Source organism: Nannobrachium achirus (assembly GCF_963921795.1).
Source record: "Nannobrachium achirus genome assembly, chromosome: 14".
NCBI classification, from domain to species: Eukaryota; Metazoa; Chordata; class Actinopteri; order Myctophiformes; family Myctophidae; genus Nannobrachium; species Nannobrachium achirus.
Window position 1 is genome coordinate 25499014 of NC_137821.1, and position 27863 is coordinate 25526876.

General features: G+C 42.9%; 1 protein-coding gene across 1 annotated transcript; it reads left to right on the plus strand.

Annotated features, from left to right (window-relative positions):
* Positions 1–711: 711 nt before the first annotated feature.
* On the plus strand, positions 712–24144 carry LOC308297942 (coiled-coil domain-containing protein 149-like; the record flags this gene model as incomplete). The annotated part of the gene is made up of 12 exons (XM_080741506.1): positions 712–827; positions 1974–2135; positions 3202–3240; positions 5327–5434; positions 6403–6519; positions 7416–7588; positions 8673–8745; positions 9455–9533; positions 11640–11784; positions 13782–13858; positions 20838–20942; positions 23552–24144. The coding sequence occupies exons 1-12, from the start codon at positions 768–770 to the stop codon at positions 24142–24144; spliced, it is 1731 nt and encodes a 576-aa protein (XP_080597632.1). The 5' UTR covers positions 712–767.
* Positions 24145–27863: the final 3719 nt, after the last annotated feature.

The window sequence follows — 27863 nt, forward strand, 5'->3', positions numbered from 1 at the left end:
CACAATTCTGTTGTAGTAGGCTATACATAGGCAGCCGCATAATACATTTGAACAATTATCATGTATTAATCATTTACAACATAATAATTGTACCATATTTTTTCAAATATATATTATGTATGTACAGTAAACCAATATGGCCTAAATAAATACATTGAGGCTACTGGCATTTTGTAACAAAAGCAGCTGATATGCTGACATTTAAAAAAAAATATTATTTCGCAAAATTAGCTTTAAATAAATTAAATACATAGAAAATGGTACAAGTGTCATGCTGTCATCTGGAGGATAGCCTCAGCTGTAGCATAGTGACAGACAGTGGTGTACTCATATTTGTTAGGCTACTTAAGTAAAGGTATCAATACTACAATGCAGAAATACTCTGTTACAAGTATGTCTGGTATTCAGAATTTACTTGAATAAAAGTATAAAAGTATTGGCATCAACATGTAATGTGGAGTAGAAGTAAAAGTACTGGAAATTGGAAATACTCCAGTAGTAAAGTACAAATACCTACAATGTTACTTATAAGTACAGTACTTAAGTAAATGTACTTAGTTACATTACACCACGGTGTAGTGCACGGCACGCCCCCGCAGGCGGCCCGCCCACCTTTTCACACAAACCGCATGAATGACGTTGCCTGCCGAACCAACAGGGATAAACAAACTGTAGGCAACTGGTCTGTCTGTCTGGTGGGAAGAAATAAGAGACGAAAACCCCCATCCTGATCATCCTGACACTGCCTGGAGATCCTCTGTCTTCTGATGACGACGATGGAGTCTTCCAAAAGGAGCGAGAGTGATTGGCAGGGGCTTGTGAGCGAGGTAGGTGCAGCCTGAAAGCATAATGCTGGCTGTTCCATATGGCACAGAGCAGAGAGCTTTCATCTGTTGAGTGCACTGTTTACTTTACACATCCCTGTTTTGACTTATACCCGTGTGTTGTCTGTACTTAATGATTCATAATGACATTACTCTGAACCCGATGCGACTCCCATCCACTTAAACTGTCTAAAAATCCTTTTCCTTTTCTCAGACAATTCCAGATGAGACACCTGTGTGTGCAGCAGCTGCGTCCTCCATAGTGCAGTGTCTGTAGCACAGTTTGCTCGTTGCTTGAGGCCAAATAAATGCAGCTTATTATATCCTACAAGAAGACAATTGCACATGTTCTATAGATAGATGTGGGTTTAATGTTGTGTTTATTGGCTAGTATGACTATGAAGTAGTGTTTCTAACAGCCATGGATGGACTGTCATTCATGCCTATTTATAATTTTAGCCCAGTGTTACTGCTATTTAATTTGGTTATGGTGATCTGGGTTGCTGTTAAGATTCAGCCTGCACCCTGGGCTGTGTGTTAGCTATCTATCTTTACTCTTTCTTTGCACAGCAATCTCCCATTGTTTACTATTCCTACTGGTGGATATGACCTGCACCAAAGGTTGACGCTATACTATGAAGATGAAGAGGCATAGAGAGAGGAGATTGTGCTAATGGAATAGCCTAAGTCTCAAGCCTGTTACTTTTATTAGTTCAGTGACCACTCTGACCACAGCTCATAGCCTATCACAATGTCAGTTGTGATTCCTAGCACTCTCTGCCTGAAGTATTATTGTATTATTGCGATACTGTGGTCTGTCTGTGTGTCTACGTTATTCATTTGATAATACCATAGTCATAGGCTACTATAATATGTTTGGTAGCAAGCAGTAAAAGAACATAAATCATCAATCTGTGATTTTCTATATTATTTTCCTTGCCCTGTGTGCTGTAGCAGACTGGGAGTTGTCCTTGTTTGTCCGTGTCAGCTAATATAATTCTTCATTTGACATAGCCTTCCATTTTGCTCTTGTTCTCTCTCTCTCTCTCTCTCTCTGTGTGTGTGTGTGTGTGTGTGTGTGTGTGTGTGTGTGTGTGTGTGTGTGTGTGTGTGCGTGTGCGTGTGCGTACGTGTGCGTGTGCGTGGTAGTTCTTGGTGTGTAAGCGTAAGCTGGACAGTAAGAAGGAGGCCCTGCTCATCCTCTCCAAGGAGCTGGACACCTGCCAGCAGGAGAGAGATCAGTTCAAGCTGATGGCCAACCAGCTGAGGGAGCGCCACCAGGGACTCAAGAACAAGTACAGGGAACTCATTGTGAGTTGACCACAAACTCTACTTTATCTTTTTGTCAAAGTGACTATGTCGTCCTTTTGCCAGTTCAGTTGTCTGTAGACCCAATGACGTCTGTTGCTGGCTGTACTGTACACTATATTCACCTATACTCAGTTCTCAGATGAAGCACTGAAAGACTGTATACTGTAGGTAGGGGTAGCCAGTAGCCACCTGGATTCAAATGCAGAAAACTGGTCTCTAATCAAATGGTCTTCAACAGGGGGTCCGGGACCCCTAGGGGGTCCTCAGAGTTACTACAGGGGGTCCTCCAAATCTTTGTGTGATAGAAACCTTTTCTTCTCCTTTTTTATATTAATCACTTGAACCCTAACGTCCATATTCTGAGAACTTTAGCCAAAAATAGCAGATTTACAAGCTCACAACACCTCACAATGCGAGGCGTTGTAGATTGGCTATTTTCGGCAAAAAAAAGAGCAGACTAAGTGCAGAGTGAGAGGTCAAGTTTATTAAGAATTGACGTTCAAGTGGTTAAATATCTGAAAACACAAATTGACATGAATCCAAAATGCTGTACACTGATGATTGTGCTGTCAAACTATGAAACTGGGGGTCCCTGCTTCATCTCTTTCTCAGCTAAGGGGTCCTTGGCCTGAAAACGTTGAAGACTCCTGCTCTAATCTACTGGCCAGGGGTGATACTGGGCTTCTGGGATAAACCCTTCATTGTATCTCCATATTTCAACTTTTCATGTTTTTCTCTTTTTTTTTTCTTCCCCCAAACATTTTGAGAGTGAAAGTAAGTAAGTGTCTGGGTTATATAAATATTGAACCAATGAAAAGTATCAGCAAAAGCAGGTGACTAAATAATAACTGCATTAGATCCATTAGAACACAGGTTTTTTTTCCACACTTTTTTCACACCAAGAAGCAACAACGTGTGTGTGTTGACTGGCTGCTTAATCAAACCTGGACTGGCATAGTTTCTTCATCCATGTTGCGGTTGTGTGTTCTAAATAGCACATCTTTATTATGTATGAGTAACCAAAAGGGGTAGCTAATCTGTTTTATGTGAATGTGTAATATTTCAGGATGGTGACCCCTCTTTGCCGCCGGAGAAACGCAATCAGGTAATTCCTTCCTTGTTGAACTTTCAAATCAGTGGCTTATGAATGCATTGTACTGTATACTGTTGATGAAGGAACCATTCTACTCGTAGGGAGATGATTGATTGATTGATTGATTGATTGATTGATTGATTGATTGATTGAAGACTGATTGATTGAAGACTTTATTAGAAGTTTGCATAGGAAAAGGTACAGTTTCATGACGGTACAGTTCACTGGTACAAGGTCTACTAAAAGGAGATCCATGAAAAGACTAAGCTTATTTCCACTGGAAACCATTGAAGTATCTCATATAACATTGAATGACAGACAAATAGAACACAGTACTATGCAGTAGATATGTAAAGAAAAAAAAAAAAAAAACAGTAAGTCTAAATAAACAGTATATACAAAGAAGGGGCAGGGGAGGGTAGGGTTGGGCTAGGTTAGTTTTTTACCAGTTGCGAATGGCTGCTGCCTGTAAGTGATTCTTCAGGGCAATTTTAAAGGATGCTAGTGATCCACACTCCTTTATGACCTTCGGTAAGGCTTTCCACATTTTGGTGGTATAGCAGAAAAAAAGAGTTTGACCCTTTGTTGGTTTTGACTCTGGGTTGAAAGTGATCTGTGGCGCTGCCTCTGGTGTTGTAATTATGGACATCCTTAATGTTTATAAAGTATTTTGACAGGTACTTGGGTATCATAGTGGTATCATATGGTTTTTATTGTTTGCTTTTATTTGCAAACAAAACTATTCTGTGAAGCTAAATGGGAACATCACCTGACAGGCAGTTTACTGGAGGTTTGGACATTTGGTTATTGAATGTGTTAAAAACCGTTTCCCTGTGCCCGGCTGAGTAGTTAATGGTTTGATCAAGATAGTCACTACAGTTGATGTAAAGCATAATGTATCCCATTGATAATTCTATAGAGTATTTCAGTGTTATAGAACTTTTTTATATTATAAACTAAAGTTGTACACCATGGCACATTGATGGCATTTATTAAAAATATATTGAAATTTTAAAAATGTTGCCTTGACAAGATTAGAGACAGGAGAATGATGTAGAAAGAAGAAGATTGTTTTTCTTTCTACATCATTCCCCTGTCTCTAATCTTGTCTAGCCTGGCAACGCCAGCACACACATTTCACTTTGCTGATTGCAAGTCTGGAAAGACTCACAAGGCTGTTTAACCAGCCAGAGCCACAAACCATGTCATGATCTACAACCTGCAGAGTCAATGGGGAAATCAAACTCTTGCCAAACCCAGTTGGAATGCCATCTTTCAGGCTGCAACACTTTTTTTTTTTTTTTTACAAATTGTTTATTAATATGTAATATTCATGTTGTTTAAGATTTGTCGCTGCTCGTAGGTTGTCATCTTTAAGACCCTCAATGGGAATCCAGGTAGGGAAGCCGATCTGTCTTGCTACATTAGCGACTCCTACTCCTACTATCTCATAGTTCAAACTGAGCTTGTGAGATTCCGGATGACTATGCAAGGCTAAAAGAAGTTCTTTCCAAAACAGAGTTTGGCAAGGTAGTAAGAACAAAATTACATCATTGCGGAGTTAATAAACGAATGCAGTGCCTTGCCGAAGTTCGTTTCAGCACTTCTTCTCCAAGATTTCCTAAACGTGTGAACAACAGCATTGAGATTAGTAAGAAACACTAGTACGGTTGTGATTTATTTATTGTTTTGTTTGCTGGCAGGCTGCGTACCATGGATAGTTTTGTAGAAAGGTTTGCTGTTGAGGTTAGGAGGTACTGTATAAGCTATTTGAGGGACTACAAACATAACCAGATGGCAATTAATTAATGGACAGAGATAGCTCACACATTGTCCACTGTGTGCCAGAAATTGAGAAATCTCAGAAACAAGTTATGTCAGATCGGAGGGTGACATACACTAAGAGCGGAGATCCAGGTGTCAAAATCAACCATTACAGCACTTTATACATTGGGAGGCATTCAAAGCAGAACCGCATCAAGTAAAATACTATTTTGTCAGCAGAGAACTTGTTCGGTTTTCAGCAAGCCAACATTTATTTTTTTACTTCATTTGATGCACCCTGCCAGATAATTCTACCACTTCACTTTCTACCCAGGTGAACCTGGCTCAGCTGTTGAGAGACTCGAGGGAGCGAGGAAAACAGCTCGCTGAGGAGGTGAAGGAGCTGAATCAGAGACTGGCTGAGGCCCAGGGGGATAACAAGGTCTGCTGGTGTAACAGGCACATATTACACAATCTAGACATTAGGGCTGGCTGGGCAATTAACTGAACATACTGTATATCAAAATGGACATTTGGAACCAATAGCCTTATACTGTAGGTTAATCGGATAATCGAGAAGTTAGTTTTTGATATATTTTATTTTATTTGGAATACATCAATGTAAATTGTATAATTGATGGTTTATTGCGACCGTAGATCACAGTTAACTGATCTCTATATAATTTTCTATAGCTGACATATGTCATCACATTGTTGTTACATCACATTGTGACATCACATTCCGTCCTTGTCCCTTGTATGCCCATATATGATGTCATCAATATGCTGTCAGACGTCAGTCATATCCATATTTGGGAAAATTCTTAAACAACCAACCGAAACTCGAATCACACTTGCAAATGAGATCTGCTATTTTCACTTTTCTTTATATATTACGCACAAGGCAGAAGTGTTAAATAATCCATATTGATTTGAAGTCATATCACCCAGCCCTACAACACACACAATCCCACCTTGCCTGACGCTTTTGCAAATTTCTCCTTTGAACCGGCCTATCGCTCAGGAGTAAAAAACTAAAGAAATGTACAGTAAAATAACAATGGGGGTTTCAGTGAAGTACTTGCCTGAAGGACACTAACTTATAATGTAACATTGAGAGATAGGTAAAACACAAATCCTTCCCTTTTTAAACTTGCCTGTCTATACAGTAAAAGCAACAGGGTATCTATTCACTGTACAACATGGCTTCAAAACCTTTCAGAAAATGGTCAAATCTCTGTATCAGGCTTTGCGTCTTATGATGGACTGACTGATCTGACAAATTCAAAACAAAACACCCTCCAATTAAATACAGTGGCTGTTACTCTTCACCTCTAACATTGTGGCAAGTATTGCATGTCTGTCTCAGGACAGCATTGAATATAACACATCCTCTACCCTTAAACACAGCTCCTGAGAATGACCATTACCCGACAGAGACTGGGCGATGAAGAGGTTGGGTCACGTCACTTCCCAGCGCACGAGCGAGAGGACTTGGTACGACAGCTAGAGAAGGCAGGATTACAGGTGAGTTAGTTATAAGAGGGTACTAACGGTCTTACATATGACTAGATGGATAGATATATTGATCCCAATTGGTGAGGATTAGTCTTGGTCTGTGGCTGAATGTGCTCCCCCCTATCACATCATAGAAGGGATGAGAGAAGTTCATCAGGACAGAGTACAGCCTCCACCTTGTCCTCCACTCCGCAGCCACCTCCAGATTGTCCGGTTTAACTTCAAGTACGGAACTAGCCTTCCCCACCCAGCTTGTTCAGTTGTTTTAATGTTACCCCCAACAGACCACGGCAAAGAAGAGGACACTGACTAGTCTACTACAGACTGGTAGAACATGTGCAGCAGCCTGGTTCACACATTGACGGACCTGAGTCTCCTTGCGAACAGCTTGCTCTATCCCTTCTTATAGATGGCCAGTTTATTGTTCATGTGTACTCCCAGGAACGTGTAGGTGTCCACCATCTGCACCTCCTCCCCCTAGATTGTGATGGGAGTTGGGGGGCCTCATCGTGAGACCCCAGTAGTCTGCCACCAGCTCTTTGGTATTTCTGAAGTTGAGCTGGAGATGGTTGTTATCATGGCACCCTACAAAGCTCTCCATCAGGCCTCTGTGCACCGGTAACACCCGTGTTATTCACCGGTAACACATGTGTTACTCACCAGCACACCAGCACAATTCTTTGTCGTCGACTTAGACACCCATGACTTTATGCCTTGTTAGAAGAGAAGAACATAAGCCCACAAGGAAGGGTCTATTTTATTGCCTCTTGAAATGTTGGAGAGTACTCCGTAAGCAGCAGTGATGCCCAGAATATTGAGTTAAAAAAAAGGTTTAATGGGTCTCCATTTTCTGTTAGTTTTTCCAGCTACTGTAGCTGTCCGCCCTTTTTTCCCCCCCCCCCAAGATGGAGGAGATGGAGAACACCATAAAAGCTGTGACTGACGAACTACAGGACATGAAGGCAGAAGGTGGCGTGTACAGGGAGAAGGCACACCGCCTCAACCTGGAGCTCAACCACATCCTGGGAGGACACGAAGGGCGCATCATTGACGTGGACGCACTTTGCATGGAGAACAGGTTGGTGGCAAGCTAGTCTCGCGTAGCTAGACAACTATTCCACAATCTCCGAATGCTATATAGAGTCTGGAACTACAGCTCCCGAACATTTAGGTTCACAAAACTATATTTTTAAAATATCATTTCTGATAAGCAGCAAGCTATGTATGCTTAGATAATCTTTTATTTATATTAGGGTAAATGTGCGTGACTGTAAAAATGAAACGGTGGGAAGGAGGCTTCACATCCGCTTTATGGCTTCTTGTGCCGGGTCAACAGTCTGGCCACGCGAGACTTTTGGCAAGCTGAATGGCACTTTTAAAGACAATGCTTTAAGGCAGGGGTCTTCAACAGGGGGCCTGGGACCCCTAGGGGGTCCTCAGAGTTACTACAGGGGGTCCACCAAATCTTTGTGTGATAGGAACTTTTTTTCCCCTGAGAACGTTAGCCAAAAATAGCCGATCTACAAGCTAACGACCCCTCACGCTGCGAGGCGTTGTGAGCTTGTAGATCGGCTATTTTAGGCAAAGGGGTTTAGTGTAGAGGGGAAAAAGAGCAGACTAAGTACAGAGTGAAAGGTCAAGTTTATTTTAGTATTGACGGCTCAAGTGGTTAAATATCTGAAAACACAAATTGACACAAATGAATCCAAAATACACTGATGATGTGCTGTCAAACCATGAAACTATATGGAATCTATGAAAAGGTTTTGGCGGTCCCTGTTTCATCTCTCTCTCAACTAAGGGGTCCTTGGCCTGAAAACATTGAAGACCCCTGCTTTAAGGGATTTCTTCTTTTTAACTGAAGTTGGGACAGTGAAGAGAGAAAGGAAAAGTGAGGATGGAGACAAGTTCCAAACCATCAACCATCAGGGCCGTCCATTGGGCATGTCATAATATGAACATTCTGGGAAAATAGCGGCACTACAAGTGATGCGTTTTGAGCTTGTAGACCTGGTTACTGTTTATACTGTAGGTTAGGTTTGAACTCAATGCAATCACTGTGTCATTCAGTTTAACATTACATCCATATACTGTACTGCTAGCATAGTACACTGTTGATTGTCTTGTAGCTGTCATCTGGTTGTGGTTCTGACCATTGCTAGGTATTTGCATGAACGTTTCAACCAAGTACAAGAGGAGGTCAACCTGCTGAAAGCAAACATCATGAAATACAAGGTAGAGATGGGACCCCTTCATGGCATTGTGGTGTGACAGAGTAAGGGTTAAATCACAACAATAAAGTACTGTAGAGAAACATTTAAGTTAATTATCCCATTTAGGCCTGAACACATTATGACGCAATATTTTATGCTTTAAATATTAAAATAAATAGCAGATATACAAGCTCACAGCGCGGCACCGAGTGCCGCGCTGCGAGCTTGTAGATCTGCTATTTAAATCGTGAAAATTAGAATTTTGACACGATTCTATAAGTGTCTTTTGAATCCTTCTAAGGTTTTTTTGAAAAACCCATGTTTCTATGTCAGCAATCTGGCCAGCCATCGTCAAAGAAAAGGTCCTTTTCACTTAAATGGAGCTCAGTTTGTCTGTTCTTGAGAGACTACTATGTCAGTGGTTCTCAAAACCTTTCATGTGAAGGACCCCCAAAATTATATTTATTTGGCCACGGACCCCCATCTCAAAATATTTAGTTCCAGGGACCACCCAGCAAACGTTCGCTTTGAAAATACATATATTCAAAGATTTGCACACATTTTCATGACTTTTTCAAAAATAGCAGATCTACAAGCTCGCAGCGCGGCACTCGGTGCCGCGCTGTGAGCTTGTATATCTGCTATTTTTCACTGGTTAAAGCATTCAATAATTCTAGGCCTAAATGGGTTAAACATGCAGGCTTTATTTTTTTTATTTTGGCTTCCTACAGACAGCTCTGGAAAGGAAGAAGAATATATATGGAAGCTCCCACAGTCGTGCACTCACTGGAGTCCTGTCTGCCAAACAAGGTGGGAATCTATATAAGAGTTACATTACCTGATCTAGTGGGTGTGTATCTACTAACACATCGGATGCCCACGTGATCTCTGACGTCTTATTTGCTGGTGCCCATGGCAACGCGTCATTTTACCTACCGGCGAGAGTACTGGCGAGAAAAGTAATCCGAGTAAATGTAATCCGAGTATGTCCTGTTTATTTCGCGAAAATCTTTTCTTTCAGTCAGGACCGTTTTTTATCATTTCTAAGCCACAGTGTTTGTGTTACGGCATGTAGAAGAGGCTGCCGTTTTGAGAAAAAAATGAAAAAAGGAAGAGAATCCGGAGAAAACAGCATTTTTGTGCAGCCGGTAAACAGGAAGTCAACGAGCCACACAGCACGTCCGGGTGACGTAATTGCGCGCTGCATGTTGGGAAATGGAGTTGTTTCATCACCGCGGTAGCCAAGTGCAGTAGCTACAGTACAGTATAGTTTACTGTACAACGCGTCAAATGCGTCGTTGGGCACTCGTAAAGATCAAAGAGATTGACGCGTAGACACCACGTGGGCACCCGATGTGTTAAGGAGCATGCTAAACCATTAAAGATGGGGTGCCATGATTTCTTTCCCCCCTAAAACATGATGATAGATAGATACCTTTATTATCCCAAGGGTCATCAGGTATCATGATCAGGTAGGGAGGAAGATTCTTTTCAAAAAAAGGGTACAGAAAGTGTTAAAATTATGTTTTTATGTGGCCACACTCACCAGTTCATTAAATATGCCTGGTTGTCAGGTGGGTGGTGACCCAGCTGAAGTTAGCCACACCCACAGTGTTGGGCTGGGCAAATAGTAAAAGAGGAGGGGATGAGTTTATGATGTCATTAAATCTGTGTTTTTCGACTGGGCCTTTTGACTCTAGAGGCTTTCAGCTTTCAGGAAGAAACCAAAAATAGACAGGGAAGGCACAAACACACCTGGGGGTCTATTAGTGTAATGTTAACTCCATAGACACATAAAAAACAGAAAAAGGACAAAACTATGGCACCACCTCTTTAAAGGTTGACCGCTTTAAGCCTGGCATCCCTATGTCGCATGTCGTTATCAGCTAATAGTTATGGTTATTTTCAGAAGTGCATTAGTAAAAACAGGCCATAAACTATGGGATCGAGTACAATTCAGAGAAATAAATCCTTGGTAACCTTTCATTTTCTCAAGTAACAAGTCACGACACTATGTGACTTGACAATCGATCATGTCACTTTCTGGCATCTGATAATTTTATCACATAATGGTGTGATTTCTCACAATTTATTCACCTACATACTTATCTTAGTAGGTGCATAAAATACCATGCACAATTTCAAGTTTACATGTGGACAGTTTTGTTAATTTGGTCAAAGTTCTCAATTTCCCACCTCCCAATTTCTCACCTCCCATATCTTTACGCATTAAAGTCCATATAAATTATCTTGTGCATAACTTTCAAACCGCCAACAAGGGACACACAATAGGGTAGTAATGAGTGTACAGTACAGTGAGTAGGTGGCATTCTTCCATGTTGACTCACAGTGGCAGGCAGGAGCAGCACAGTATGGTTCAGAGTCAAAGCTGAATAGAGATAAGAATGACATATGCTGTATTTCTCTGTTTCTCCTTAACGCCTCTCATGCTGCGTCTTTTTATTTCACCTCTGTCTTTTATTTCTTTCCTCTGACCCATGCCACCTGCTCCCCATACCACACAAAATAGATTAATACATAATGTATATTGCAGGTGTAGTTTGGCAACTCAAGAGATATACATACACACACTTTTTGTTGTGTGTGTCGTCTGACGTCAGCGCAAATCACCATTGTTATTAGGCAACGCTTTCGGTCGTGTGTGACATCAGACCAGAGCTTGATCAGCGAGAGGGAGAGAGAGAGAGGGAGGGGGAAGATGAGAGAGAGAGGGAGACCCACACAATAACCCGGACAACGTGGGGTACTGTAGCCTGAACACTTGCCCGGCCCTCTAGGCCAGCAAAGGCACCACATTTCCTGTGTGTGTGTGTGTGTGTGTGTGTGTGAGCACGCAAATGTCGCTCTGTCCGACGGCGCTCGTAACTTTCTCCTTGCCTCTTTCTCTTCCCTCAGTCCAGGAGCTGTTGATGGAGGAGCAGGGCTGCAGCCTGCCAGCCACCCCTCAGTCCATCGCTGACCTCAAGTCTCTGGCTACAGCTCTGCTGGAGACCATCCATGAGAAGAACCTGGTCATCCAGCACCAGAGGCACACCAACAGGTGGGACCTGAAGCACATGGACACGCACGCACACACACACACACACACACACACACACACACACACACACACACACACACACACACACACACACACACACACACACGTCACGCACAGACACACACACTCACACACATGCACACACACACGCACACGCACACACACACACACACACACACACACACACACACACACACACACACACACACACACACACACACACACACGTTTGTAATACTTGTGGAAACATGCTGGCCCAAGCCAACCTTAACCACAACCACTCCTAACCCTAACTATATCCCTGAATCCTAACTCCAATCATAACCCCAGTCTGAATGTTTTCATAATTGTGGGCCATAACCATGAAGACGTCCCTTGTCCCCATGGAGAACAGAAAATCACACTCGTGTGAACTGAAACAGCGCCCCTCCCTTAACATGTGTGGTCAGAAAAGGTACTGCAGGCTACATACAGACACGGACGGACGCATACCCACACACACGGCCACGTATAGGAGACGGTGTGACCACCGCTCAAAAAGCTCCCCACCAGATACACCTTGAGGGGATTGAGATCCCATGATGGTGAGGACAGTAATAGATAAACTACACACAAATGATAACGATGATATGGTATAACTCAATTCAAGTCAATATTGTATTTGTCATTGCGACCGTCAGGTCGCAGTTACTATTAAAACCTCCACTGGCTGTCTGTCTGTCAGCCTGTCAGTCACACGTCACGTCACACTTTTGCCCTACTCATATCTCTGCCACGTTGCCCCTATCCATGCCAAACGTTGCACACACACACATTGGTTGCCAAACCACAACCTCCACCCCTCATTTCTCTCATGGCCCTCTTCTAGCGCCACCATGAGGCCGATTCTTGAAAAACAAATTTTTGGACACTGCTCCTAAAATCACGCAAAGCGGTACACTACACACTATCTCTAAAGTCATGCCATCAGCATGGATCTGTCCCATTTCCCATATTCCCTCCTAATTGGCTACCATTGCCTTCTAAAGTTTGTGTATGCGACCTGACAGTCGCTTATCTCCCGATTTAGGGAGTCTTACTGGTATCTCATACAGTGTAAGTACACAGTAACATTCTTGTGTTTCTGGGGGTAGTAGGCGTGCGTGCAACAACCAGGTTTACGAACGCGTTGTTCATAAAGCTGGTTGCCTGGTAGAAGTGTTTGTCTCTAGCCTGCTGCTCCGGGCCTCGAGGCTGTGGAACTGCTTGCCAGACGGTACTAGCAGCTGAAACAGGTGACATCTCGTGTTACGACCACCATTACCACAGCTGGTGCAGGTGGCAGCTAGCTCAGCACATTTCTTCTGTTCCCATTTCCTCGTCTGGCGCATACGTGCATAGCCGATGAACTTTGCAACCTACTGTCTCCTTCCCCATCACAGAGAGTACATTCCTGTAGACCAGGGACGTGCAGAGACTGTTAGAGAGGCAGGGGCTGGAATTTCCAAAAGGGCCTTTTGGTGGAAGCACCGAAAATAGCAGACCTTTCTATTTATTAGAAAATAGCAGACCTTTATTTTCGGTGTGTGAAACCACACTGAACTAAGCATAACCAAGTCAATACTGGAGATGTGGCGTAATGGCATAGATTTCTACACAGAGAGGGCAATTCCTTCAACATAAGATGCTGCATTCAAGTTCAGGAGAGTTTTGACAAGGCAATTCTATTGAATGCTGCCTTCTGGTATGACATGGAAAGAGGGCATTTGCATTTCTTTCACCATAGTAAAAATTGCATAAAAGGGCAGGGGCTCAAGACCCCTTAGATGTCTTTGTGTGTGCCTGCTGTAGACACACTTGAATTATAAAGCCACCCTTTTTAGACTCGCCATCATAATCCCCCGCTAATGTTTATCTACCTGTTGTGAGAATCCTCCTCCGCCTCCAAGTCAAACACTAAGGCACACAACATGCATGCAAACATATTAAGTAACATGAGTTGACGTGTGTCTCCATAGGATTCTCGGAAACCGAGTTGCAGACCTGGAGAAGAAGTTAAAGACCCTGGAGCTGTCAGGCCTGTGGAGTCTTCCAGGTGGGTTTCAGGTGTAGGGTTAGCTCTGTACAGGGGTGTCACAAGCAGATATACAAGCTCACAGCGCAGCACCGAGTGCTGCCCTGCGAGCTTGTAGATCTGCTATTTTTGAGAAATCGTGAAAACGTGTGCAAATCTTTGAATATATGTATTTTTCAAGCGAACATTTGTAACTCAAATTTTGCTCCTGGGGGGGGAGTCTCTGGAACTAAATATTTTGAGATTGGGGGTCTGTGGCCAAATACATATAATTTTGGGGTTCCTTCACATGAGAAAGTTTGAGCACCACTGACATAGAAATATCGTTTTTTCAAAAAAACCTTAGAAGGATTTGAAATATTTAAAGACTTGCACAAATGTCACGTTTTTCAAAAATAGCAGATCTACAAGCTCGCAGCGCGGCACTCGGTGCCGCGCTGTGAGCTTGTATATCTGCTATTTTTCAATAGTTAAAGCACCCAGGGCCCTGAATTCGGTGCGACACCCCTGGCTCTGTAATGCCCAGTAGTAGTGCCCAGACGACTGTGACGCAGTCTCTCTGTCTCCGCCTTGCAAGTCTTTCAAACTTAATTAGAAAAGAATTATAACATGGCAATCTATCCAGTTTATGAACCGGAATTTGGCCATTGCCATTATCATCGTCTACAATCTTGGTTCGCAATCACTTTGAGATGTGTAATAATATGTTAATATGAATACGCTGTCCGTCATCGTAGCGAGACCGTGAGGCTCTAATGAAGAATACGTCAGTTCATTCAATCCCCCTCGTTACGCCCTTGCCATGCGGGGGTGTAATGTGTAGCACGGCCTCTAGGGGCAGCTAAGCAGGGCTTTTACACTGTTAGGCACAAAATAGACCCAGATGACCCATTGCCTGCCTGACAACAGGAGGGCCATAGCACCAAGGGTACTAGACACTAGACAGTGATAAACTTAAAAAAAGTTAATTCTCAGACAGAGCACCGTCACTCCCTCAGTGGATCGCCTCCTCATTTACATTTTGTAATCAAACAACTGTAAGCTATATCCTTGTTTACCCTGTTCTGTGTGCAGCTATGAGTGTGATGCAACATTGTCTTATCAGGATGCCATTTCCTTGTAATGAGACACTGAAAAGAACATGTGACCAACATACCAGTAACAAACATTCGTGTGTTGAGTGTACATGGTTCACAAGGTTTTGCATGAATTAGACCAGTGGTTCTCAAAGTGGATTCCGGGGACTCTGTGGGTTCCTTTAGGGGGGTCTAAATTGACCCATACAAGTCTGTAACTCTGACAGTTTACAAATGGAACCAAATGAACCCTAACGGGTTCCATTTGTACACTGCCAGAGTTAAGGGGAGACCTTGACATTTTAAGGTTTGAGAAACGGTGAATTAGACTAAACAAAATTATCTCCTAAGTACCATTTGAATTTACGTATTAGTAGTAGTAGATTAACATTTCTTTTTACCTTAAAGTTTGAACTGAAAACAGATACTTAGCTTTCTTCGCCAAGTCCTCGTCAAGTTAGTTCAACTGTCGAGTCACACCTGAAAACAATGATTCCTTTTTCTGCCAGCAAATGTCAGATGTTGTGTCATTAACGAGAGTGTGTCTTTTCCCCTCTACGGCTGCGTCTCAGGCTTGACCTACCACATATCTCTGGGAATTGGGAGTATGTGTTCCTCCTGCCCTACTTACCCCATCCATGCCCTCCACTATGTCATGCCAGCACAAACCTGGGCACTCGCCCAGAAAGCGTGCCACCTCATGCCCACCTTTTCCAATGTGTCCACTCCATTGACCACCCATTTGTTTGTGCTCGTGATATCATTTTCTACTCAATAGGCGGACTGCCAACACGGATACTTTCACGGGTTGTAAAATACCTCTTGTACCTCTTATATTGAGAGATTGAGTCAGATGCTATGCTAACTGCTAAATGGGATGAACAATAATCCCAGGCCTTGTGAGATCTAAATGGCATTCTAAAATGCAAATATGCAATACGGCACTTTAATACAACTAGTCCTTACCCGTTCAAAGATATGAGCTCCGAAATGATGTGCAGTGTGTGGGTTATGGGGTGTGCACTGTGCACACAGTATATGAGGGATGGAAAGTAACTTTCTGGTGCTTGCATGATAATATGTAGGAGCATCAATGTAAGAAATACCCGGTTCGTTTAAAGGCTACAGAGATACTGTGTACCGATCTACATGACAACATCTGAAAGAGGGCCAGCCCACCCGCCTGCACACACACCCGCCTGCCTGCACACACACACACACACACACACACACACACACACACACACACACACACACACACACACACACACACACACACACACACACACAGACAACATCTGAAAGAGGGCCAGCCAACCCGCCTGCACACACACCCGCCTGCCTGCACACACACACACACACACACACACACACACACACACACACACACACACACACAGAGCTGGTTAAACATTTTGCCTCATGCTAGATGCAGAATAGATGTGCCTCAAGCTAGATGCAGAATAGATAGTAGATACACCATAAAAATGCTAATATACAGCATACGATTTGTGAAAGTGACAAACGGGCTTCACAGTTATGTCAGGTGTGTTCATATGCTTATGGTGATGCGATTTCAGATCAATTGCTCCAGCCACTGAGGAGAAACGCTGTGACAGACAGACACTCACTCAGACACTCACTCAGACAGACAGACAGACAGACATTCGCAAAATTATAGTATAGATATATTATGTGAATTGAATTAAAGTTATCGTATTAACATATTTAGATAATTACTTACCAAACACTTTCAATGCAGCATCCCCATTCCAGGGAACATTTTCAAATATAGCGAGTCAACAAGCTCATGATTGTGAGCTTGTAGATCGTCTATTTTCACCATGTGACACCATTGAATGACCAAATACAAAATTAATTGGTGGCATTACTGGTGCTGTGTATGTCAGTAGTGATATATGGAAAGCCAAAGCAGGCTATCTCTAAATCTCCAATACGACCCATTAATAATTCTAACTGTTGGGCCCTAAAAAGCATTTCATACAGCTGGCAGAAATAGTCATTTGTAAGTATAATAATCTCCTCAGAGACATACTGATGCCTACTTTAGAGTAGACGGCAGAACAAATTATGGCATAAGTGAGTCAAACAAATGCTGAACCGAAAATGCAAGAAAACTGTCAAGTCACCAAACCTCACTTTCAGCCAGAAAATATCTTCCCACTGAAACAATTGTACCATCTCAAAAATGTTGTTCTCCTCTTGGCCACTGGAGGGCGATGTTACGCTGACAATGAGCCACAGCAGAGAAACGGAGAGGTGGAGGGGCTGCGGCTGGATGGAGGTACCCTGTCATGAGACCGTCATTCTCACAGCCATAAAACTGACAAGCATCCATTACTGAAAATGATTGCCCACATTACAAACACATTTAGGGGAATGTGCCGTTATTAGGGAATTTGTAGACGAGGGCCCAAAGTGCCTCACAACCACGCTGTCCACCAGCGAGAGAAAGAGACAGAGAAAGAGAATGCCAGTCGGCGGCCTTGATGAGATATGGAGTTGTTGGACTGGTTGAAATAAAAGCAAACAGGATGGCACTGAGGGCCATGGTCTATTACTAGAAAGCCAGGATGAGAGAAAACGAGAGAATGTATTGGAGCGGATAACACCGTCAGCTGACTCGGATAGAGTTATGATAGACTTCTATCCTGTCCCCCTGCCAAAGGAGTGTGCGCCGAATGTATAGCGCACTCAAAACCTGTAGGAGCAGACAGAGGCGTGTGGCAGGGCTCACACACGCATGCTGGATACTGAATGCATGTGCGGTACCGGTGGTCAGGGACGTGCTGGCCATTGGGAAAATCGGGACAACTCCCGAACGGCCGGTTCATTCCCGGCCGGTCCAGGCCGGCCATTAGGAAAAAATTAAACTGTTTGCACAAAAGTAAAAATGTAACTGTTTGCACAAAAGTAGTGAAAACAGCAGATCTACAAGCACAGGTTGTGTGCTTGTAGATCGGCTGTTTTTTCGACTAGTTTAAAATCATTTTTATGTGCTTGTAGATCGGCTGTTTTTTCGACTAGTTTAAAATCATTTTTAAAATGATAAATACAAAACAAACGGTTTTGGACATACAAGGTTTCCACCCGACAACGACGAAATAGAACTCATGTAATTGGCCCACTGGCTTGTCACTTTGTCCCAAATCTTTGAGTAGCAGCAGCGCTATAGAGAGAGATCTCTCTCTATAGCGCGCAATGAGGGCCTCTCCAACTCTTTTTCCCGGGCTGAATCAGGGGCCCAGCACGTCCCTGCCGGTGGTTGTATCATTGCAGAGTCTGTTGTGGTCGGATGACGCAGCTTTTGTGTTGTCTTGAACAGTGGACTATAGACACACAGCAGTGCGTGTGAGTGCTTACTCATAACCTGCCACGACGAATAGTTGACAGTTGAGTGTACCTGCTTCCTTTTTGTGTCCTGGGCTTTGTAATGTAAAATATGAGGTTGCGTTTGTGCGTGCGTGCGTGTTCAGTTCCTTCTCACTTTCTGTCAGTATGATGTACCGTGCGTAGGGTTGGGTGAAATGGAAAAATACAATATCACGATATTTTTCCAAGCGGTATCACGATACACAATCTTATCGCGATTCTTTTTCATGTTGGTTTTTATGGTTATTTTTCAAGTTATTACAGTACAACCACCTACAAGGTAAAACAACTAAAAGAAAACAATCCTTTTGTGAGGTCTAAATTGACCCTTACAAGTATGTAACGCGTCCATTTGGTCTGTAGACTGTCAGAGTTAAGGGAGACCTTGACATTGTAAAGTTTGAGAACTACTGATTTAGACCAAAATGCAGATTCAAATGAATTCTGCAATGAAACTCTGAATTAACAATTCAACAGGATTTTTTTATAAGGCTCCCTCATTTTATCACGATATATACGATATCTCTGAAAAGGAATATCGTGGAGACATTGTATCGCCTCAACGATATTTATCACCTTTATCGCCCACCCGTGCGTGTGTGTTTATATTAGTAAACTGTGAGTGTTCAAGAGAAGGCTGGACGTTATGGACTGGCAGCTACCACGCAGCTGGTCTCTGGGCGCTCCTCACGAGCGCTGGGCTGGTTCATGCAGACTTACTGCTGTGCTCAGTCTGCACCCCGCTCTGCATACCTAATCACCGGCACTACCTATAAGCTTTACAGGGCAGGCTGTGGAATTCAACAAACTGTGAGAGCTGGGCCGTGTCTGGAAGAAGGCTTAAAGCTATACAGACAGCGATCTATTTGTTCACCGAGGGAGACGCGCCGAGATTACATCTGAGAGATTTGACATCTGTTTTGAATGCATAGGCCACGATGTATAGACGGCCTGACACTCAGCCTGAATTTTCATTTTCGTTTTCACACGCTAAAATGCACCCTAAACAGAAAGGGTGCTAGATGGCACTAAATGTGGTTCTTTGGCTTGTAATCATAGGTGCTACATAGCACCTTCATCAAATGGTGCTATATATAGAACCAATAGAGGTTTGGAGTCTGCATAGCTGGATAACAGGCAGACATGTCTCCTTTAGGTGCCCTGGAATATTTATTTGGCGGGCAAAAATGTTGAGAACTATTGTTTTAGTGTGCTAACCCCAGGAAATACATACTCTATTTTATTTTAAAAATATATTTCCGCAAATATACTAAACTAAGAGGGCCTCTAAAAAATATGAAGGAGATTAACCGGTTCTTATTAGGGCATTGGTGCTATATGCACAGTACAGTACTGTATATAGCACCCCAGCCACCCTACAGCTGCTGAAGAACCACCATGTTTTGTGTGAAAGGGGGTCATCTTAATCCATCCAACTAAGTATCATGACATGTGAGTAAGGTGACAGTTGTTGTGAATTAATTAACTGTACTTTGAACCATAATGCCAGTCACAGCCACAGGACGAGAGACTGTCGTCTGTGCCAGAGTTATAAACCACTGAATTATACAGCTTTCATTCAGCTTGTCATCTTCTATCATGTCAATGTCAACCAACTTGTGACCTGCATATCAATGGTTACTTATTTAAACAGAAAGGTTTTCAACTTCCAATGATTTAAAAAAAATATTGTCCAGAGGAGTGAGATTGAGCAACCATCAGCTCAATCTGAGATGTACTACTAGCTACACTCCCACCCCCGTGCCTACCAACATTTCTTTGTCAATGTAAGCGCTGTGCATTCATAACTATGTGGCCAGCATTCATAACAATATGGTCTCCATTCACCATTCATGATTTTCACACATTGTGTCATCTAGTCATCCATTTTCTCATTCTTCAGTTTGTGTCTGTGTCTCATGGTTGACTGGTCACAGAAACTGGGGGAGGTTTGCCTATTCACATCATTTGGGAGTGCAAAGTCCTACGTGCATGCTTGCAGGCTTGTGTGTGTGTATGGGAGGCCGTGTGTGTTTTTGGTGTCTAGTATATAGTGCACGGTCCCCTGTGAGTAGCATATGGCGTCAGCCCAGGAGCCGTGCAGCCATCACTAATGAAGACAGATGACAGCGGGCTGCAGCCACTTCCTGTGAGCACTGCTGTGCGCACACGCACGCCTATGTGTGTGTGTGTGTGCGTGCGCTGTTATAGCTAATTTATACTTGGTTGCGCAATGTGACGCACATCGACAATAGACGATCTACAAGCTCACGTGTCGCGCTGTGACACGTCGTGAGCTTGTGATTGTGCTGTTTTTGAAAATAAAGTAGGCTACAGGCCTTGGTTGTCTGTGTGCATGTTTCATGGGCTTGGATTAGTTGGTCTTCATCAAGTAACATGCAACTTGCATTCAGTCATTTCACCACCCACCAACCTCCGAAAGCCACTTTGTGAGACTCTCTCTTTCTTGTGCATTTGTTCACAAAAGTGACGGTGGTCTTTCTTCTTTTGGTTGGGCTGGGCTTATACAGTGGGCCGAGACAGCATCACCCTTACCGAGAACCTGCGGACCGAGCTGCATCCAGCAGGTGCTACACCTCAGCCCCGCGCACAGCCAAGAACGCAGCCAACCAAAGGTGAGTGTGTAATTGCGTGTAACAGGATTCATCGTCAACAGTGCCCACACCCGATGGTGTACACACTGTAATTAGCTGGCGCCCGCTAAACAATTCCCGCCGTCCTCCCTTGTTTTTTGACCCAGGATCCATTTTTCCTCGCTCATCCTCTTGGTCCTGTCGGCTCCTCGGCGGTGCAAGCTGTCCAAATGCCGTGGCATTTTGGAAATGTGAAAGCAAATTCTCGCCCGCTGACATTCAGAAGACTTCTGCCGTGTTCTCTGTTAAAGAGAGGGGGGGGGGGGGGCATAAATATGGATGCTAATTCATACAATGTTTCTCTCTGTTTCTGTGTGTGTGTGTATATTCTGTATGGAAAGGTGGGGTGCTGGGTTTGGTCTATGAGCAGTCTTTAACCTTTTTGGCTCCACATTCACAAATATGGGTCAGTAGTCCCCCAAGTGAGAGCTTATTCCAGCGTGGAGGCAGAACTAAGCTGTTGCCGTCACCAAGATGCGGGGCGTCACGCTTTGTGTCCCCTTGTCTGGGGCGTAGGTGCTATATTTAGCCTGTTGCCATGGAGGCACTTCTGTCATAAAGTAATTGAAGTGACTCTCCGCTCTCAGTGGTCAAATTCCAGAGGAGCAATGTTTTCCCTCTTGCATTAAATCAAATTTCATTTCTCTCGTGATTTAAAGCATGGCTTTGGTGAAGCACATCCAGAGACATTCCGGAGGTACAGTCAAGGCCAACCTCTTCAGAAGAGCTACAGTGTCTTGGATTACCCTGTTTACTGTTTATGGGGTTTATGGAGGTAGCCCCCTTCCCCAAGAATCACCCAGCTAGCATTAAAGACTTTGTGAAATGAAAAATATGTTTTTCACACTTTTAGAGCTTATCCGTGGTACACTAGATGCCCAGAAAATTGAAAATAAACAATTTTTGTGTATTTTTATATCAAAAGTCCCTAAATAGCCCATTCTTAATTATTTCCTTTGAACAGAAACATGCTGCTTGATGACATAGGACAGGTCTTCTTGAATATAAATTAACCTTGATTACATTCACCTGTTTGATTCCCATTGCTGCATATTCCTCCAAACACAGCTGATTTTAATTAGAGCTACTCTGTTTTGAATCTCATTCAAGGTGACGTCCAAAGTTAACTATGTACCGGTATTACTCATTTTGTAAACTTATAAATTATGTGTCTGTAAACATTATAGGTTGGAATAATAAGCAACTTGGTAACAAACGTTCTATACTACTGGCCCACTGGCCGTGTCCCTCTGCCTGCCGTTTGCAGGCTAATGGAAGCTACAAACACAAACATTGGGCATACATGAGCCGTCCCATCGCCTGAAGGGCTGGTCCCTTCTGATTGGTTCAGAAACTGACAGGCTTGCATTTCAGACAATAAAATAAATGCCCCAAAAGGCCATTTCACTAGGTCTTTAACTTCAGCTCTAAGGAAACAGGATAAATAACTGTTTTCCAGTATTGTTTTTGACAGCAAATCTTGATTTAGTTTTAGTCATAGTCTTTTGAATAAAATGTCATTTAGTTTTAGTCATAATTTAGTCACCTGAAAAGTTTTAGTTTTAGTCTAATTTTAGTCGACTAAATATCATAAGTTGACTAAATCTACAGTTGATTTAGTCAACTAAAATGTATTTTGGCAGGCCTTGATGGCATCGTAATGACAGATTTTACACTTGGTTGCATGCTGAAAATAGCCGATCTACAAGCTCACAACGCGTCGCGCTGCGACGCGTTGTGAGCTTGTAGATCGGCTATTTTCAGCAAGCAACACCTGAGAGCAACCAAACATAAAATGACTTTCTCCTCCACTAGTCCCTCCCTAACGTTTTAGTCTAGTTTTTATTTTGTTGACGAAATTGTCAATATATTTAGTCTTAGTTTTAGTCATCACAGCTTAGTTTTTATTTCGTTTTATTTCGTTTTCGTCAGTGAAAAAAAAAACGCAGTCGACACACATTTTTCGTCATAGTTTTAGTCGACGAAATCAACACTGCTGTTTTCCTACAGTATGTGAATGTAGGACTAGGTGAGCTGTAGGACTATTCTGGCGTCTGGACGTTTAGATCGGCTATGATTCACGGAATACTCGACATTAACTGCCAACCATTTTCCAAAGCTTTTATTTTATTTCAGGAGAATCTTGCAGGGACTTAAAACTTGCTTGAGATACACTATAGGTAATCCAAGTATCCAACGACACACAAAGTTTTATTGTGCAATTTGAGTTTGTCAAAGTTATGTTGCCATTGGATTTTTATGCATAGATTTATTTGAAAAGTCTAGCCAAAAATGGTCCCTGGGGGAAAGATTGATTTACAGACGGTATTAAAATGTCCATCACGTGTTAACAGTCAATGTCTCACCAAATTGACTGTAATAATTCAGACAAGTCTGGGAACATTTTAACGACTATGGAGAATACATATACAAACATTAACTACATTTTATAATGTAATGTAATGGGAAAATGGTCTATGTTTACATACAATGTATGACTGTGTGAATAGACAATGACATGTATTGACAATGTCATGGGCCTTTTTAAAATGACCGTGCTCTCTCATCTCCCTTCTCCCTCTTGTATCAAGATGACAGAACAGGAAGCACACATGTGTCGCCTTGGGAACGCAACGCAGCTGGCAGCGGCGCCGGGGCAGATGGCGCCGGCGACGGGGAGGAGGACACACCTGCGCCGTTTGACGAGCCCCGAGAGGGAGCCGAGACGAGCGTGATTGACAGGAGAGGGGCGGAGACGCGCGCGGAGCAGCGGGCGGCTTCGGACCTGTCGCAGGGGCGGAGTCCCGTGGAGGAGGAAGGACACGAGGTGGACGGGGACGAAGACGACGTAGAACTGGGATCCACGGTGGAGGAAGGGGAGGAGGCGGCCTTGGCGCTCGACGCCCCGCCCACAGAGGCGGACATGGCGTGGCTTTCGGTCATGCAGGCCGCGGTCGGTCACTCCCAAGAGACCGGTCCTCTGCCCTGCAACTCGCAGGAGGAAGGGACCGGTCCTGTGCCCTGCCATTCCCAGGAGGAAGGGTCTAATGGCAAACCTGAAGGTAACACGGTCTCAGACTCCTTTCCCGTGCGCCAGACGCCAGACTTTACCAGCACAGAGGGGTGGGACATTCACTGTCAGTCGAGACAAAGTGACAGCTGCCGCGGTGACAACTTTGCGTAGTCACACCACGTTTTACTGAAATATGCTGTTAAATTATTTGAATACTTTTCTATTCCTATTTGGTGATGGCATTGCACTATTGCTTCCCACACATACACACTAGCAATCCAATTAACTTCCAATTAACCTTTTAGCTCAAAACTCAAAAGAGAAATTAGACGTTTGCCCACGGCCCAAACTAGTGAAAACAGCAGATCTACAAGCTCACGTTGCATCGCTTCAATTGAGCTTGTAGATCAGCTACTCAGCTAGAAGATCACTACTTCTATTTTATGGAATTCCTCTGATTTTTCTTTGATTTCTTCATGAAATTACTGAAAGAAATCATGAATTTAGTTTTTAATTCATCACTGAATTTTGTTTTTAATTCATCTTTGAATTTTGTTTTTAATTCATGAAATGGGATTTATTTATTTATTTATTTAATATTTTGAAGAATAATAATTAAAAAACTAAATGTAGGAAACAAAAAACAAAAGGACCCCTTTAAAATCTGTCTGCAACCCACAAATGGGTCCCGACCAGTCCCGGCGTTTGGGAACCAGTGCACTAACACACACCTTGCGACACAGCTCACGCATCCACTGCGGGCAGTTCTGTTTTAGTCAATGTGGTGGATAAAACTCTTTTTCAGCTGCCTTTGACAGAGCCCGAGGTGCACTTTGCATCCAAACAGGCTTGTTGCTGCGCAGACCATCTTGAAATCAATCCAGTTACACGCTTTTGTGCCCTACGGGAGGAGTTTAGCAAATAAAATATCAAATATGGCAGCTTCCACTTGTCCAACCCTGCTCTCTCCCTCTTCCATTCCTCCTGTGATGAGATAATCCCAGTTATTTGCTTTCTGCTTCTACCGAAAGCCACATTTTTACATTATTGTGTAAAGGCTTAGGCTTCTGTGTCTTTGATTACTCTTGTATGGGATCCAAGAAAAAGTTCTTATGAATCTTTTGTGCATGGGTGTGTAGATGTGCCAAATGTCATCAGTTGCGAGTTGCGACCATAATATACCGTGTCCAAAACATTATTTTATTTATTATTGTTGATATTAGAATGTGCCTTATGCATAGACATTTTTGAATCATAAAACGAATACATAAACCTGAAGCAATGTTTGTTCTTTTTATTCTCCAACAAGTGCAACTCCACAGGTAGGATATTCTGCCTAGGGTAGAATCATATCAAATGATGCAGAGACGGTTATTCAGAAAATTAGCATTTCACTCAAGTCAGGAAAAAAAAGGTAGAATAGAGGGATGAGACATAAATTCTAGCTTCTCTTACTAACCTCAACGCAACCTTCCTCACACCCACCCAAAGTTCTATCAATTATTCATCAAAATAATCTGGTCTTCTCCCAAAGCTAGAACTCAGAAACCCAAGACCTGTATCGTTTCTGGTTTCATTAAAAGACGAGGCTGCTCCACTATAGCAATCAATGGGAGGCTGACTTTGAGCACTCATAAAATGTTAGTTAGGAGCTTTCACGCACAAATGGGGTTTATTTACCTGGAACGTTCTGAGACAGAAAATGCGCCCATAAAGCCAGAAAATCACCCTGAACAATGTCATCATGACCAGTGTTCTCAAAGCCATTCTCCCGTTAAGTGTAATTGCAACAGCTCTGGGTTTATTTTTTGGTCATTTGACGACATTATGGATTAAATTGGTTAAACTATTTTTCTTTTCTTTTCTTTTCTTTTCTTTTCTTTTCTTTTCTTTTCTTTTCACCTTGGGCACTGACTAAGATTAAGTAGCCTATGGTGCGGACCAACACAAATTCTCAAGCAGGCCCGGGGTATATTTGCTTTTGACCTATGGGAGTGATAAGTAATTACTTATTGAACAGGAGGGAGGTGCGCTTGTCATCTGTTTCACATTTAATTGCTTTAAATCCACAATTGAGTCCAAAGACTCTTTTGTTTAACTGCACATGCTGGCACTAAAGATTCTCATCTCACTTCCATAACAAAGGGAGTAATGCCTCCCAGAAAAAAAAGCAAAATAAAAAATAAAGTTTGTAGCTTTGTAAAATATATTATACGAATGGACACACCCATTTTGTCTTGTAGCCAAAGTCCTAAACCTGCTGCGTACGGGGAATCAGTGTTGAGCCCTCCACTCCCGCCATGCAGGTGACAGCTGGCCTCTCCAGGCTAACACAACGTCAAAGCCAGAATCCATGAACTGCTTATTCTGCAGAAGGCCACTTGCTATTTTTAATCTTTGACACAAAATAGAGGCAAGGGGGGAGAGAGAGAGGGAAAAAATAACGCTGGGAGGCAGTAGTATACACTGTGTCGGCCCACTGCCAGGCAGCTGATTTGGGCTTTCTGCAATGAGTCTCTCTTTTTTTCTTCAATGAATTTGATAAGTTTATAAAGCAGATGGAATCTGAGTTAATGAAGTTGTAAGGGAACACCATTGTGCCAGTTTGGACACCTCATAAATGTCTAGCCCTGTTAAGTTTTTTTTTTTTGGAGGGGGGGGGGGGGGGGGGGGATGAGCATGAGCGTGAATATTTTCGTCAAATTAGTGAGCTTCGCTTCTCTATCTGAAAAGTCAGGACATGACAGAGAGATGTATTGTGTGATATAGCGGGGTATATGCAGTTTTTCACTGCATTATGCCTGGCAATACAACAGACCGACGCTGTTCTAGAAGCGAACAGGACTGGCTGCCCTCCTGGGGTTGTTTGAGATGTGATATGCATTGAAGTTGACAATTCTTTCTCTCCCTCTCTCTTATTTTTTTTTCCTTTTTTTTTTTTTTGCTCTGTAACAGACTAGCGCAGAATATTTCAGGGATACCTCGAAACCATTCTCTGCTAGGCTGTTTACAGCCTGCCACTTTGCACTGTGGGATGTCAGAGTTCTCTCTTGGTTCAGCCTGATTTTGCTTTATTGTAGGCCAATTAACCACATTCAGCCTGGCATCCCTGTTTTGGGTCATGTCATTAGAGGCAAACGTTTCAAAGAAATGTACATTTAATTTTGTTCTTCCTTTTACAAATTACAATCTAGATGTTTGAGGTAGGTGCTCAACTCCTTATACAGTACAGTACAGTACACACACACGTTTGTGTCAGTGTGCATTAGGGATGGGACGATATGTGATATTATCGTTTATCGTGATAAAAAAACACTCATGCGATAATCGTATCATGGAGATTTTAATTTATTGTGATATCGTCCTCCGTCATGCACTGGGATCAATTCACCTTTTATTTTCCGAGCTGCATATCCGGTACCACTTAAACCCTCCATTAGTAAAACATATTTTTAATATACCGGTATGTACTTGATACAGTCGTTTTTTTTTTCACTCTCTACCTTATCTCTTTGCCAAAAAATAGCCGATCTACAAGTTCACAACGCGTCGCCTCGCGACGCGTTGTGAGCTTGTAGATCTGCTATTTTTTGGCAAATGTTCCGCCCCAGGATAATGGATGTTTTGGGACATTTTGATTATCGCGATAATATTGTAAATCGCAGGTCTCTTTTGTCACATTAATCGTGATATGACATTTTCATATCATCCCATCCCTAGTGTGCGTTTGCATACGGCACATTTCTTTTATGCTCGTCTCTGTGTGTTTAGTAACTGCATTTTTTAGTATTAGCTGGTATCCTTTTATGCGTTACAGTACATCATCCATCTGCTAATCTTATCCTTGGGGCCAGTTTCGCTGTTTAATTCCCAGCCCCCACTCCTCGCGG